The sequence below is a fragment of the Vipera ursinii genome, assembly GCF_947247035.1.
Source record: "Vipera ursinii genome assembly, chromosome: 2".
Lineage (NCBI taxonomy): Eukaryota > Metazoa > Chordata > Lepidosauria > Squamata > Viperidae > Vipera > Vipera ursinii.
In genome coordinates, this window is record NC_139513.1 from 126,513,986 (window position 1) to 126,529,958 (window position 15,973).

Consider the following 15,973-nt stretch of genomic DNA (forward strand, 5'->3'; position numbering starts at 1 on the left):
CTTCCTGAGTCCTGGAAGAAATTACCTTGTGTTCCAAAGGGGGAGTCAAAAGGAAAAAAGTCTCCATTAAATTCCTGATTTGCTATTTAACATCAAGAGTGGCTAATCATTTTTTCTAGAGATGTGAAGCTTTAGTTTACCACTCATTGTGGATGCTTTTCTTTCTAACTGGAATATTTAGAATTCACACTGTTCGAGGTACCTGTCACATCTCCATTTGAATTCAACGCTATTAGCATGTAGATCAGAAGATAATCTGGACTAATAATGAGTTTCTTTTGTTTCCCCTTTCTCCTGAAATTTTTCTGTATCAGTCCATTCTATTCCCTTATGACCCATCCCATCCCTAAACAAAAAAACCAGAATATTTGTTTAAGATGCTTGCTAGGATTACTTCAGCAATCATATAATGTATTTAATTTGGTTTGCAACAGTTCGTTAGAAAAAGTAAATGCTGCTAGAATGGAATGGAACGGAATGGAATAATAACTTTATTGTCATGTTGAATGCACACTAATCGGCATACATTAAAATGAAATTTCATTGCATACCTCTCTCAAAGGGTCACCACCTCCAATATACACTACATAAATATGACAAAGATAAATAAATTATGCATATACCCACATACATTATATGATACAGAGAAACAACAGTCTTTCTGTGTATTACATAATATAAAGATAGTTGTTCTGTTCCCCCACCCTCAAGGTACAAACAGACAAGCAGGTACTAATCAAAAGGGTTAAGTCTTTATACCACCATATAATTGCTGTCTGATAAAGTCTTGGCAGCAAGCTACCCACAGTCAGCCAAAAATAAGCTAGTTATCTAAAACATTCGCTGACATGAGATAACTGCCAACAAATAAGTCCAAGAAAATCCAGGCAAACAAACCGAAATCAGAGATGAAGAAGCATAGTCACAAAATCCAGACCAGGGTTCACACAGTTAGAGAAATCCGACAGATGTGACCAGAAGCAGTGTTGAATTAAATTGTTCGTCACAAAGTTCTGAGAGCAGCCACACCCCCTTTTGTACCTTATGGGGTGTGGCTCAATGACTCAGCTATTCCCTGGCCCTCCTACTCATCCTACGTTGCTGCAAACGCTTGGCCCTGCGTCTTTCTCGAGGGTCTAGCCATGAGTCATCTTCACTAGACTGTATTTCCTGCAGCTGCTCGAGCTCCATCCCAGCTTGGCTCCCAGCCTGGCTACTCCCAGGATGTTCCTCTCGGCCTTCAGATGAAGACGGAGGCCTTGCCAGAGAGGAGGGCCGTGGAGAGGGAGGCCTTGCCAGAGGGGAGGGTCCTGGAGAAGGAGGTCTTGCCAGTTCCTCCCCATCACCCTCAGAGTCCTCTTCCTCGGTTAGGACAGGGGCGGGGGGCGGGGCCACAACACTAGTCCTCACTTAGAACCACAATTGGGCCCAAAGTTCTTGTTAAGCAAGACAGTTAAGTGAGTTTTGCCCCATTTTACAACTTTTCTTGTCGCAGTTAAGTGATTCATTAGAGTTGTTAAGCTGGTAACAAAGTTGTTAAGTGAATTTGACTTTCCATCATAAATATAAACCCAGTTGCCAAGCGTCCTAATTTTGATAATGTAACGAGTGGTGGGATTCGAATACCTAAACATCTGGTTCTCTGCATGGATGCAGGCCTGGGCTTCCAAGGCCTACGATGGACTTCCGGAAGTGACATCCATGCACTTCCTGTGCGCTGTTCTAGGCCTGGGAGGCCTCCTCCAGGCCACCAAGGCCTAGAATGGACTTCCGGAAGTGACATCAATGCACTTCTGGCAGGCCCTTCTAGGCCTGGGAGGCCACCTAGCCTAGAACGGACTTCCAGAAGTGACATCCACGCACTTCCGGTGGGCCTTTCTACGCCTGGGAGACCTCCTCCAGGCCTCTGAGGTCTAGAACGGACTTCCAGAAGCAGCATGGGTTCAGCCGGTTCTCTGAACTCAACAAAATTTAGCCACCGGTTCTACTGAACCAGTGCGAACTGGCTGAATCCCACCACTGAATGTAACCCTGGGGATGCTGTAATGGTCGTAAGTGTGAAAAATGGTCAACTTCAAACAATCACTAAATGAATGGGTGGTAAGTTAAGGACTACCTATATCTACCCAATTTTGAATGATAAATACTTTTTTATAATTCTCATTATCTGGAAATCATTACAAAGTAATAGGAAAATGTGCAAATTTCCCTGTGTGATATCTTTGCAGCAATATTCAGGACAGGACACAAACAGGCCACATACTTGGAGATCCTAGGAAAAGGGACCCAGTGATCACACCAGAGAGGGAGTTGTCTCCAGCTGCCCTAATTCTGATTCGCTTGCTTACTCATTTGACATTGCTTCTGGGAGCCTCAAATGATGCCCAGGTATTTGGTTTGCACAGAAATTGCAACTTACCTGCTTTTTTCTGAAATGCAGTATACACAAATAGATGATGACTTATCTAAAATGGAATTACTTTAAAAAAAACAGGTTTTTTCAGTATTATGAAAAGAAATAATTACAGATGCTAAGAATACAAGGCCATAATAGTAGCCATGTTATAGTAATATAGTACTAATTATAAAATAAGGATTTCATTAAAGCAGCATAACTACAATTCTGTGTTTAATGATCATGGAGCATAAGATGCCCTGGGTCCTGCCACCGTTCCATGCATGCTTCAAAGTTGCCAGGAAGCAGAGTGGAGACCATGATCTTCTAGAGCAGAGTTTTTCAAACTTGGCAACTTTTAAGATGTGTACACCCATCCAGCATGCTTAAAGTTGCCAGGTTTGAAAATCACTACTCTGGATGAAGTTCTATAATTTCCTTTCCCTCAGATACTTGGCTTCACTTCTTTCACACCCATCCTGTTTTCAAAAGTGGCCTGCGTATGTCCACCTTACACTAGAATTAGCTGCAAATATGATTTGTTTAATCAAATCTGTAGTTAGCTATTCTCTGACTTGCATTCTTGGCAAAAAGTATGCAACCTGAAATGTCTGGGGTATTTTTGTTTTTGATGTGAGTGCTCATTGCCCATAGAGAAATATTATTGATATTTTTAATAACACATTGAAAATAATTTGCATTTCAGAACTCAAGTGAAAAATGTAATCATGTAGCATGTTCAAAATTATGTTTTTCACTCAATTCTAAAATACAGATTAGTTTCAATGTGTTCCCCAAAATATCAGTAATGCTTCTATGGGCAATGAGCACTAGCATCAAAAACAAAAACATCTCAGGTTGCACACTCTTTGCCAAGAATGCAAGTCAGAGAACCAAGATGTTGGACTGGCACTTGGAAAACTCAAACTTAAATCTATCTTCAGCCATAGAATTTGCTGGGTGATTATCATTCCAACTTACTTTTGGGGGTTGTTATTACAGGAAAAATGGAAGGAGCGGCCCTGTTTTATGCCAGTTTGAGCTGTGGAAAGATGGAATAGAAATCTTAAAAAATCAATAAATTGAAAGAGTAGTGCTTGATTGTGGTAGCAGAAAATTAAAGTCAAGAGAATTGTGGGCTCCCCTCATATAATAGTGTTGCATTCATTTATTTGTAAGTTAGATATATTTAAAATATTTGCTTAAGTACCTACCTTTGCGATTAAATGATCATTCACAAGTCATGTAGACAAGAATTCTGAATAGTCGGTTCTGTTGTTTCAGTCTGTCTTGCAGATCATAAAGCCACAGGTTCAGGATCCAGTAAACTTCTTGCTGCTGCATATTAATAAAGACTTAGAACAGCTGATGAATATTCTTGGGAAGAGTGCTGATGAAACCACCAATGTCATCCATCTCATTCTGTGTAGCCTTTCCAAGGACCAACATGCAGGACAATGTAAGGAGAGCAGCTTGCTAAATATTGCTTACATTTCAAGACATAAGATCGCAGCACAAGGTTTAATAATATGCTTTAAAGCAGGGGTCTTCAAACTTGGCCCTTTTATGACTTGTGGACTTATACTCCCAGAATTCAGCCAGGGAGTATGGGCCAACTTTGAAGACCCCTGCTTTAAAGGAAGTGGGAGGATCAGTGATCAAGAGTGATTAAATATTATACCCATAAGAAATCACTGTCAGTGGGTGATTGGCATACTTGACTTTTCGTCTCATTTCATAGTCACACTCATATCATTAAGAAATTTAAACGTGTTAGATAACAAGTGTGTCTAAAAAGTCTTTGATGATATTTCCTCATTAACCTGCATAATACTGCATGATAATTGTTGTGATAATAAACATTGAGAGGGAGAAAAAATAATGGTGTGTAAAACTCACCCACCAATATTTTCTGCGGACATAGTTTTTTTTACAACCCAATAACTTGCATTGTTCGTTTTAAATCTTGAGCCCACTGAATTTCGTGTGGTTTCTTGTATACGTTTAGAGAAATCACTTCTGTATCTGTAATTCAACTGTACGTTGAAGTGTTTCAGTGTCGAAAGAATATGTTGGCCATACAGGACTCTTTCTACTATTCTCTTGTCACAATAGCAATACAGTATAAGGAAGAAAACAGGTTTATTTTATTTCAGAAATTGAGATACTCCCCTCTAGAAAATCTTGGAGTTTTTCTTCTGAGTCAAAGAAGCAAAATAACTGGTTGGTTGGGGGCCAAATAAACGCAATAAATCTTTTGCAGGGCCAGTACATTTTGACGAGCACCTTTCCACGAAGCGGTATAGAAACAATTGGGAAGAAAGTGTTGCACGCACCATTATTCTACCTGAACTAAAGGTGAAAAAAGGGGGGGAAATGCTTCCAAATAATACATTTGTTAGTCAAGACATATAATAGATATAAAACTATAAATTATTATGAATCTATCTCTCTCCTCTCTATATATACCTGTGTATGTGTATATCTGAATAAGTGAGAAATGTGACAGCTAATTGAGCTAAACAATTGTAGGCAATGATATTCACTAATTTTAGAAAGGATTTCTAGCATGCTGTTAACAAGCCAGGCTGAATTTTAAATTAAAGTAGGTTTTATATGCTTTATAGCGTATAAAGAGTGACACTGGGCAAAAGGTGGGTTAGACATAAGAAAAACAGTATGTGTTCTTTTTCTGTGCTGTAGACACAAGTCAGCTTGGCAATACTATCTTGAGTCTATACATCATATTAATGTTATATAAAGCTATTAGTTGGGGCTCTGTCATGTGTTACATTACCAGTATGTAACATCAATTGCTAGAAAACAAGAAATTGCTGCTATCTTCCTCAATGATTTGAAATAAGCAAGGTATTAATTAGTTCTGTTTAATTAATTAAGTACGCTTGTGAGTTTTTGTTCATTAGTTTTGAGTATACTTCATGCCAAAAAGAGAGAGAGCTGGCATATCCTCCATTTTAACTTTCCCCCAATTCTATACTTAAGAAATGAATATATATACAGCCTTGCGTAGAGGCAAACTCTGCATCCCCATGATAACTATAATGCTTGGGGTGAGCTCTGAATAATTGTATAGAGCTGTGTTCCAGATCACAACAGACAAGGAATATAATGTGTCAGACTCCCAGGAACAACACATGGAGTTAATCCTCAATTGTTTCCTTTATTCTTCACCTATGGACAGAATTTTGCTATACTAAAGCAACTATGTACATAGCTACATATATACTCTATATATCTACAGAGTACTCTCTATGCAGTGGAGGAGGTTTTTTAATCCTCTTCCTGCCGACCAAACTTTACAATCTCTTTGGAAAGCAGCCCCAAACTACGTTCACCAGATATTGAGACACCTTTTGTACCTTACCATGGTTTTAGTTTTTTAGCTCGATCCAGAATTTGGCAAAAGCTGACCTTTTATGTAGCTCTTATTCAGAATAGAGACCTACGAGACACATTTCAGAACCACAGTGTTGAACTACAGCTTTTAAGAAATTATCATTCAGCTTTAGAAAGCTCAGGATATTTGAATTAAGAAAGTTACCAAGGTCAGTCACTGAAGTTATCATTACAGCTGGGCAGATTCCTGGGTGAATTCTATAATTCTGACATTGCTTTAAAAAAGTTGTTTTTATGCATTCTGTTTTTATGATGTCTGTCACTCAACATGCCATGTTTTCTAAGCAGCTTTTGGATAAAGCACTTCTGGACTTGAATAAACAAATCAGTGAAGATGAAAGACTTTCTTCCAACCCTGTAGTGAAAATTATTTACGGGGACCCTACAGACTTCCTATCCCATCTTCCTAAGGACAACACAATACACTCCTCTCGGATATGGAGTTGCAAGAAGAGGATCTCAGTCGAGCATCTGGCTCACATTGTCCAATTGAAAGGTGGCAAGGATACTGTGCCCATCTTGCAGAAATTTTTGCAAAAGGTGAGCATGTCAATTACCAGTGGTCAGGACATGGGATCTGTGAAACAGAAAATACGCATCGCTGGAATCTAGTTGTCAGCCACTTGTCCTAATTAATTGTCCAACACAAAAACTTGTGTCTACCGTTTCTTTTTGTTTTAGTGTTATTAATGTAACCACTTTGATCTAGGAGCAGAAATTCTTTTGTCAGCTGCTTGTCATAAGCCGAGCTACATCAAACCATGCAGAAACTCTGAAATATTAACATCACAGCTGCGATATAAGAAACCTCTGTGCTGGTGTTTCTATAGCGCTGTCATCCAGAGACCCATATCTGTTCTAAACTTTGAAGGTGCTGAGTCCTGTCAGATTTAGATCAGGCTAGCTTTTTTAAAATTTATGCTTGCACATGTGAAATTAATATTAAAACTCAATGATGGGAGAAATACATGGTGGTTTGATCATTTACTTGCTAATCCAGCTGCTTTCTGGATCATCCTTTTGATCAAGTACTTAATCCACAGAAATCAGCTGCTTTATATCCTTGTAGCGGGAACAGGCAGGAATAAACTAAATCACAGAATCACTTCTCTTAACTGGATGTGGTGGTGGGAGAAATTATTGTCTTATTTTTGATTAAGAGAAAAAAAATGTCATGTTAACTGCATGTGAATCTCTGTTGTGTGCATCAGGCAAACAGTTGGAAAAAAATCAACAATATTGGCTACTACCTTTTAGTTGAAAGAAAGAAAGGAAATGTCTTATTAGGCCACTCTTTCCTGAGAGTAGCATCGTCATCACAAATAATATTGCATTATTAAGGTTAAATCAATGTAAAAACTAACTTTAGCTCAAGAGATTTATTCACAAACGTTGCACATTCTCCAGTGCCCATCTAAATGGTGTCCAAACCCATGCAGAGTTGCTCAAACAGGAGGTTGGACTAGAGGTCGTCTAAATTTCTTTCCAACCCTGATGTTTTATGTTCAAAAGGTTTTAAATTCACTTGTTCTCAATAACATTAAAGTGCAAAGTGCATCTTCTGGCTAAAAAGAATTTACAATCTAAAAGCAAGTATTGGGGACTGGGTTGCCAGTTGATTGCTTTCCCGAAGGCAGAACAAGTATAGAAAGAGGAACAATCATTATGTCAGGACCCACCCCAATCCACATCTTAGGAAAATAAAGAACTCTTGGAGCCAGGGCTTGTCCAAAAGGAGGTTTTACTAGGATGTGATCGGTTATGGAAATACAAGACAGGATCTGGCATTGTGTTACAATTTGAAACTTTATAAAGAGTTCCTGGTTCAACCCCCTCCCCTCAACCCCATTTGGTCAGAACCACATCAATTAAACTTCACCCTTTCATGTGAAAGAAGGAACTTCCCTGTCTTTATTATTATTTCCTCCTTCCTTTTCTGATTCAAATGGAGATACAAACCAGATCCCCCCCTCCCTTCCCCTCCTTTGTTGTTCTAAGATCAAAAGGGTTTTCCCTGTCTTGGAATGCAGCCTCTGGCCAGGCTGAATAAACATCTTCACCTCTCCCCCTCGGAGAAATAGCAGAATCCAGGGAGGCACAATATTTTAAACATACATTTATGAATGTGATATAAATGGATTCTGACACATTATTTGTTTTAATGAAGTGTAAGAGGGAACAAGTTCGTGTCTGAAATACTACATTTGTTGATGATGCAGTAGCAACTTATTATCACACACCTTTCTAAATTGTCAACAATATTACTTTCCCAACTTCATGGACAAATTTCAGGATTTTTCAGAACAGAAAGTGAATATCTATTAACGTTGATTTATAGTTGATCTGTTAACGTTATCCATGTGCAAAACCAGGAGCACATGTCCCACCTTTGAGAAAACCAGATTTTATGTATCTATATGTCTGTGTACATAAATTAAACTTATACAGACTAAATGTATAAAGTATGTATGGTATTCTTTCTTGATAGTTAACTTGTATTAATTCCTAAAGACTTGGCTTCTACTTTCTGATTTGACTTTTCCTGCCTTTAGGAAGCTGAATTGAGGCAGGTGAAATTTCTGCCAGAAATTCTTGCTCTGCAGAAAGACTTGGTCAAGAGATTTCAGAACATCTCAGAAATTGAGCATCGCACAATTGAAGATTTTCTCAGCAGTTTTTCCTCAGGTGAGATTCTCCCTTGCTCTCTGGTTAGACAGTAAAATATAAGAGCATTAAAGTATTTACTTAGTACCAAACATATTTAGTAAATAAAGGTGTTTAGCTGATTGGAGAGTATTAATCTGTGCAAAGTCTGTGCTTAGCAAGCATTGCAAACCTCGGTAAGGAAAGGAAAGGAAAATGGGATCGATCACAGTTGCTCTGAGCTTCCTCCTGTGTGCAGGAAAGGGATGCTGTGACACAGATATAAGCAATCCCTTCTTCCTTCTGTATGGAAGGCAGCTCTTGTGGGCATCCAGGAGCTGAGTTCACAAAAAGGGCTTCCCCTGCCAGAAGCCTCCCTGTTGACCCCAGCTGGCCTTCTGAGGATTTAGGAAGGAAACAGTCTTGCTTTTGGGCCAATGATGCCCCATATTTTTTATCAACTTGATTACTGGCACAAATCATGTAAATTGGCCTTTTCTTCATTTCCATGTTCTGTGACAGTACATCATCAGGACTGATGCAACCTAGATCAGACAAAACTAGTATTTTGAAAATTCTCATTCAACGTGGGAACCAGGTACATAAATCCCTCCTCTCCATTTAGCGGTCCTCCACTTAGGATTAGTTATTTAATGAGAGCAAAAAGGGCTGCCTGCTGAGAGAGGAAAGGAACTCCTCCGTTGGGCTGCAAAACTGGAGCACAGATCCTGAAGGTCTGGACCTCCACTTATGCAGCTCTTTGGAGGAGTTCTCTTCCCTGCATGGAAGAGAGGGGAAGTCTTCTGAAGGGCTGCAGAAACAGAGGTCAGATCTCAAGAGGTCTGAGTCTGCTTTTGTAGCTCCTTGAAGAAGATCTCTGTGCAAAGATCTGAGCCCCATTTCTGCAGCCCCTCAAACGAATTCCCCTTTGCACACAGAGGCAGCCCAAACTCCGGTGGGATGGAGAAATGAAGCTCAGATCCCAAAGATCCTAGTTCTGTTCCTGCAGCCAGCCAGAGCACTTATCTTCTGCATATGGAGGGAAGGTGAATTCCTCCAGCAGACTGCAGAAATGAAGCTTGATCTTCAGGATCCAAGCTTCTTTTCTGCGGTCTACCACAGAGGTTCTTTCTGCACAGAGGTGGTGGTAGAAAGAATCCTGTGGCAGCCTGTATAAATGAAGGTTGGATCCTGAAGATCCACACTTTGTTTCTGCAAGTTGCTACAAGAGTTCCCTTCCACTCATGGAGGGAAATTGCTGGCTTTCCTTCAGCAGGCAGGTCTAGCACTCTGTCCGCTTAACAACGTGCACAGTTGCTTAATGGCCGCAACTGGGAGAGCTGGGATTGCAGTCATTGGGGGTCGTGTGGGCGTCTTGTTTAATGACCACTTTGTTCAGTGACCAAGATTCTGGTCCCAATGGTGATCATAAATTGAGAGCTACCAGTAGATCATGCCTAAGAATAAAGGCTTAATGGATTTCACATCATCCTGTTGTGGTGGTTAGGCATCTTTCCAGATTATAGATCTCTTTCTGAAGTATATACTAACTAAATTAAATCTTTGAGTTAAATGCCCCAGAGCTACTAGGGTCATTGGGGTTGTCATCCATACGAAATGGTGTGGTATCTTGTGCTGGATAGATCTTAGCCTGCTGCAGCAGAGTTCTTTTTATTATCTCATTTTTTTAAATCAGAAAGCATCACATTTTGGCAATATCCCATCTGTTTTTACTCTGTTTCTTGCATTCTCTAGGAGGTGTCAGATTACTAATGAAAAGCAGAGTTGAAAAATTTCTGGATGTGTGGAACAAGCTCAGATTATCCATAGAAACAAATGGTGAGACTTGAGCTTACTTTATCAGTCAGATCAACAATAAGGGATTCCTTGATACTACCAAAAGAAAAAAGGCATGTTTTATTATCTTCAACTGGCCTACAGACTGTAGCTCTCTAAAATTTGCTGACCTCATGCATCCTTGATCATTGGCCCTGCAGCTAGGGATGAGGGTGGGGGGCTGAAGGAATTGTACATCAGCAATATCTGAGGGGGGGGCACATGTGATGGCAATAAATCATTATGTAAGTCAGAAGTGATTCAAAAACAAAGGGGAGTATTCAACAGCAAGATGTCTCTGGCTTCCAAAATTTTCTGGTTTCCTTCTCACCTGCAGGTCAAATTAAGCTTCCTAAAGATTATTGCAGTACGGACCGCACTGTGAAAGATCCATTTGAAATCCTTTTGCCTCGTCGGAGAGGTCTAGGCCTTTGTGCCACATCATTGGTCAGCTACCTCATTCAGTTGCACAACGATTTCGTCAACACCATAGCAAATGATTCAACGGACGCCAATAGGTATGCAGTTCTCTGTTCTTCCTGCAGCTGACAGATGCTGCTGAATAAACAGCACAGTTGGTTTTCTCTTCTTTTCCTTCTTTCTTCTCAACAGATACTCTGTCAGTCCTGCTGAAGTGGCCGATCTGCACATGATCAGTTACGAAGTAGAAAAGGATTTGATCCCAGTCATCCTGTCCAACTGCCAGTACAGCGTGCAGAAAGGAGGAGAGGCCCTGCAGGAATTTGATCTGGAAAAAATCGAACAGCAAGTTGTCAGTAGATTCCTACAAGGGAAGCCCAAGATCACATTGCAGGTATGTGCACCCTGATCATATTTTCTTGGAAAAAAATAAAGGACAAACCCGAAAGGGGCAAATCTGAAAGAGGAATATCAGGATTAAAAAAAGATAATTGTATATGTGTATAATTTTGCTTTACAGAAGAAAATTCAAGAGCAAAACCAAGAAAACAAATACATAAATCTAAAGGACAGCTGTCTGAAATAAAAGATTGTCCTTTGTAATAAAAGACATATGGGGACTGTCAGGATGCACCATAGAAATGTGAGGCAACTAGTTAGTGTTCCGGAGCCTGTGAGATCCAAGCTGCTAGTCCAGAAGATACTCTTAGGAAGAACTGTTGACGAAGCATTTGCTTTGTTCCCTTTCTTAATAGGGCATACCCACACTGATACACAGATATGACCAAAATTATGAGCATCTGTTCAGCAATATCAAGACAAAGCTGAAAATTCAGGTGAGTTTTTGAAAAGAGAAAAAGACAAGCAAATCTCGCTATCGTTCCATTTTGTGCTTATTTACTTAATTTGTAAGCCATGGGGTGCTCAATACGCCTTGCTTATAGGAAGGTGTGTGTTTACTGTTCAGTTGAAATAATTTTATTTATTTTATTTATCTTGGGAGTCTTAGTTATTACTTAGTAGAAAAAAACCTGGTATAGAAGTTGAGCAATGGTGAAAGCAGCGGCTTGCTCAAATATGTCTGCAGTTTTACATTGCTTGCATGCCCTGAAGAGGAGTCAGATGGCATAAGTGCCTTTTTTCGATAGAAAAATGTTTCAGGAATAATACACCAGTTGATCTTCTCTCCTTCTATTACAGAGCTGTCTTTCAACTTCTAAAATGGGCATGATCAGAGGGGACTTGGTGTCGTACACGGACATCTGTGATGCACTCTCGGTGACTGAAATTATTTTAGGATTCCTGGCTACAACTGGAGGCGACTCACATATGACTTTGACTGATTACACTGAAAATGTCCTGCAGATGAGCAATCAGATAAGTCTTCCAGTGATGAAGGTGAGTGCAGGGGATCAGCAGCTCACCTTTCATCTCTTTAAGGTGAAAGAGAAAAAGCCCGTGAGGCTGAGTGTCAATACACGTCCTTTTGATGAAAGCAATCACAAGTCTCCAACAGGAACATCATGGGATACCCCTTCCACACCTGGGAGTCGAGGATTTCCTGGACCTCGAAGTGATCGCTCCGCACGGGTCCTGGACCCCCCGGTTCACGGGATGGTACCCCGACTGGCTTCAGCAGACTGCTGTGAAAGACCAGATGTATTTTTGCCAGATATCTGGGCAACCGAAACCGTACCGTTACAGGGTTGATGACCCGTGTTATTTTGAAAGGTCCTAGGAATTATCCCCATGCCAGGCTAGACCATCCCGTCTCATCAAAATGTTTGGATGGTCTTTCAACCAGGTATCATCCTGGAGTGCTTTCTGTAAGTCATATTCAAATCCCCCGATACAATGCGAGATACTGCTCCTGCTACTTCTTGTTGGCAAGGGGGCATAATCGCTTGCACCACCTCCTCCCTCTTACTTTCGTATTGTGGCTGTTGTGAGAGAGCATCAGCCAGGAAGTTCTTTCCCCCCGGCACATATTTTAGAGTAAAACAGAAGTGCCGAAAATATTGAGCCCATCTGATATGTTTTGGCGACAGACATTGTGGCGTTTGTAGCACCTCCAGATTTTTATGGCTGGTCCACACCTCAAACGGGGTCCTGGCCCCCTCTAGGAGATGTTGCCACGTCTCGAGCGCCCAGCGTACGGCAAAGGCCTCTTTCTCCCAGATAGCCCAAGCACATTTGGTGTTCGTCAGCTTCCTGGAAGTATAGGCACAAGGTTGCAGGGAGCTGTGACTGTTTTGTTGGAGAAGGACGGCTCCCACCGCAACGTCGCTGGTGTCCACCTGCACCACAAACGGCAGTTCGGGATCCGGGTGAAGTAGAATGGGTTCTCTGGCAAACAGGCCTTCAAAGCCTCAAAGGACTGTTGGCACGCCATAGACCATGCCAGTGTCTGCTCAGGACGAGGCTTTATCGCTGCTTGCCGCGTGCGCAGGAGGTCTGTAAGGGGCAAGGCTATTGTGGCAAAGGACGGGATAAACTGTTGGTAAAAGTTGGCAAACCCCCAAAAGCTTTGTAATTGGCAACGAGTCTGGCCATTCCAGCCATTCCAGAATGGCTTTGTCCTTCATAGGGTCCATCTCCACCCTTGCCTCAGATATCCTATTTATTTATTTATTTTTGGGACTTATATGCCACTCTACCTCCCGAAGGACTCAGGGCAGCTAACAACAATAAAAACAACAATACAAAAGTTAAAAGAAATTAAATAAACAGCCCCAATAAATAAGTTAAACTAAATAATTAAAAATTAAAAAAAACATTTTAAAAAACCCTGTCATCAGTCCAGGTCAGCCTGATGAAAAAGGAATGTTTTAAGGCCGCGGCGAAAGGATCGGAGATCCGGGGCCATCTGGAGCTCAAGGGGGAGTTGGTTCCACAGGGCTGGCGCTCCCACAGAGAAGGCCCTCCCCCTGGGGGTCGCCAGCTGACATTGTCTAGCCGACGGCACCCTGAGGAGGCCCTCTCTGTGTGAGCTCACTGGGCGATGGGAAGTCGTTCCCGGCAGCAGACAGTCCTGCAAATATCCCGGGCCTAGGCCATGTAGGGCTTTAAAGGTAAGTACCAGCACCTTAAATCCTATACCCTAAATAGTCCAACCAGGTCCTATGGAACTCACATTTGGGGAGTTTCACATACAGCAGGTCTGCAACAACTTTTTCAGCACTTGTCTTACCAAGTTGACGTGTTCCTCCATAGTGGTGGTGTATATGAGGATGTCGTCCAAATACACTAGTACTCCACGGTACAGGTGTTCATTAATTAGTTGCATAAATACCGCAGGAGCATTAATTAGTTGCATAAATACTGCAGGAGCATCTTGCAACCCAAACGGCATAACCCGGAACTGGTAGCTGCCAAGTGGACAATTAAAACGCCGTCTTCCATTCATCGCCCTGCTTAATATGGACCCTGTAGTATGCCTCCCGCAGGTCCAGCTTTGTAAATATCCTGCCCTTCGCCAGGTGGGCTAGGAGGTCCTTCATCAGGGGAAGGGTTTACAGGTGTTCTACACAAACCCCATTGATGCCTCGGAGGTCCACACATAGCCGTAAGGAGCCGTCTTTTTTTTCTTTAAATAGGACAGGCGCTGCTATATGGGAATGGGCCGGTTGGATGAAACCCCTGGCCAAGTTCAGATCGATATATCGTCGCAATTCCTCCATCCCCCGTGGTGTCTTGGCATACATACGGGGTTTGGGTAATTTAACTCCTGGCTCCAATTCAGTGGTGCAGTCCGTCAGTTGGTGAGGTGGCAGGATGTCACATTCTTGCTCGTCGAACACCTCAGGATGGTCGAAGTACACCTCCGGGACTTGGACCTCCTGTCCTACATCTGCCTTGCATGTTCCTACCCCCTCGGTTTTCCCTTCAGGTCTTACAAGGTCATGAGCTGGAGGCCGGGGACCTACCCCAATGCATAGATTATGACAACCTCCCTCCCACCAAATCATTGGACCCCATTTATCAAGCCAAGTGAGCCCCAGAATCACTGCTTCAGTCATAGAGGGTACCACTATGAACCGAAGGACCTCCCAGTGAGCCCCCATCTCCATTCGAACAGGCTCTGTCACGTGGGTAACAGGCACTCCCCCTAAAAGGGACCCATCTACCTGCTCAAACATGAGTGGGGTGGCTAATTGCTCCATCCTAATGCCCACCTTGGTTACTACTGCTTTACTAATAAGGCAGCGAGTATTACCGGAGTCAATCAAGGCTTGGTATGCACCCTTATATCCTGTCAGTGGGCTTACCAACACGACGGGGATGGCATAGGGACACACCGGCACACTCACCATAGGGTCCTTGATTGACTCGTCTGCACTGTCGTAGATAATCAGCTGGTGTCCAGCAGCCACCGGTGTCTCATCCCCCTTCTGCGACGGCCATCTGGATGTCTCATCCTCCTGCTGGTGTGCTGCCCGTGTCCATTCCACAGGTTTCTTTGGTGTAATGCCGTGTGTCCTAGGGGTCGGTGGGACTGCTCGGGGCACTGGTACCAGACACTCAGCTACCTTATGTTCCAGTTGGTTGCAACGGAAAGATCTGATTGGTGACCGGGATGCTGGATTGGAAGCCCTTGGTGTTGGAGGCTGAGTCTTCTGTCCTTTCTCCTTGGTTTTCTCACTTGACTTCCGGAACCCGGGTGGGTTCTCCATTCTCCCCCGGAACTCCTGTAAACCTACCTCCAGCTCTACTGTCACCCGGAACCAGTCCTTTAACCTGTTCGGGATGCCTCGGATAAAACCTGCCTGGTGAAGAGCCCCATCCAGTCCTTTCCAGAAATGGTGGACCAGAAGGTGTTCCGGCCACGACCTTAATTTACCAGCCACCCGCCGGAACTCACGGACGTATTCAATGACAGGCCAACTGCGCTGTCTCAGGACCACCACTTCTGCCTCGGCTCTTTGGACCCGGGAGATGTTCTCAAACCTTCCCCGTAATGCCTCCAGAAAGAGACCAGCATTGCCCAGCTCTCTGGCATGGTCACTATAGAGATCCGCTGCCCAGACCACTGCCTCACCCTGCAAGCTAGCCGTCACAGGCACCACCATTGCCCACTGGGATGGGTAGGCTGGGGCAAATCTGTCTAGATGACTGATGGCGTGGCTGAGGAACATCGCCAGGCGATCAAGATGTCCATCGAAGGATATCAGCGGTGACGGTCCCCACACCAATCCCAGTCCCCATGGTCCTGTCTGTGGCCCTGCCCCTCGTGGAGTGTTATCGTAGCATTGAGAACCTGCT

The 15,973-nt window shown here is 42.7% G+C and overlaps 1 protein-coding gene across 1 annotated transcript in view; it reads left to right on the plus strand.

Annotated features, from left to right (window-relative positions):
* The window catches only part of RNF213 (ring finger protein 213), a gene marked incomplete at its 5' end in the record, with an annotated part of 158,673 nt that overhangs the window by 136,277 nt on the left and 6,423 nt on the right, over positions 1–15,973 (plus strand). Inside the window, 10 exons of the mRNA XM_083351118.1 lie at positions 2,229–2,388; positions 3,680–3,854; positions 4,659–4,753; positions 6,101–6,352; positions 8,365–8,497; positions 10,214–10,294; positions 10,629–10,809; positions 10,904–11,105; positions 11,467–11,547; positions 11,912–12,109. Coding sequence (XP_083207244.1) covers positions 2,229–2,388; positions 3,680–3,854; positions 4,659–4,753; positions 6,101–6,352; positions 8,365–8,497; positions 10,214–10,294; positions 10,629–10,809; positions 10,904–11,105; positions 11,467–11,547; positions 11,912–12,109 — 1,558 coding nt within the window. The remainder of the gene's footprint in view (positions 1–2,228; positions 2,389–3,679; positions 3,855–4,658; positions 4,754–6,100; positions 6,353–8,364; positions 8,498–10,213; positions 10,295–10,628; positions 10,810–10,903; positions 11,106–11,466; positions 11,548–11,911; positions 12,110–15,973) is intronic.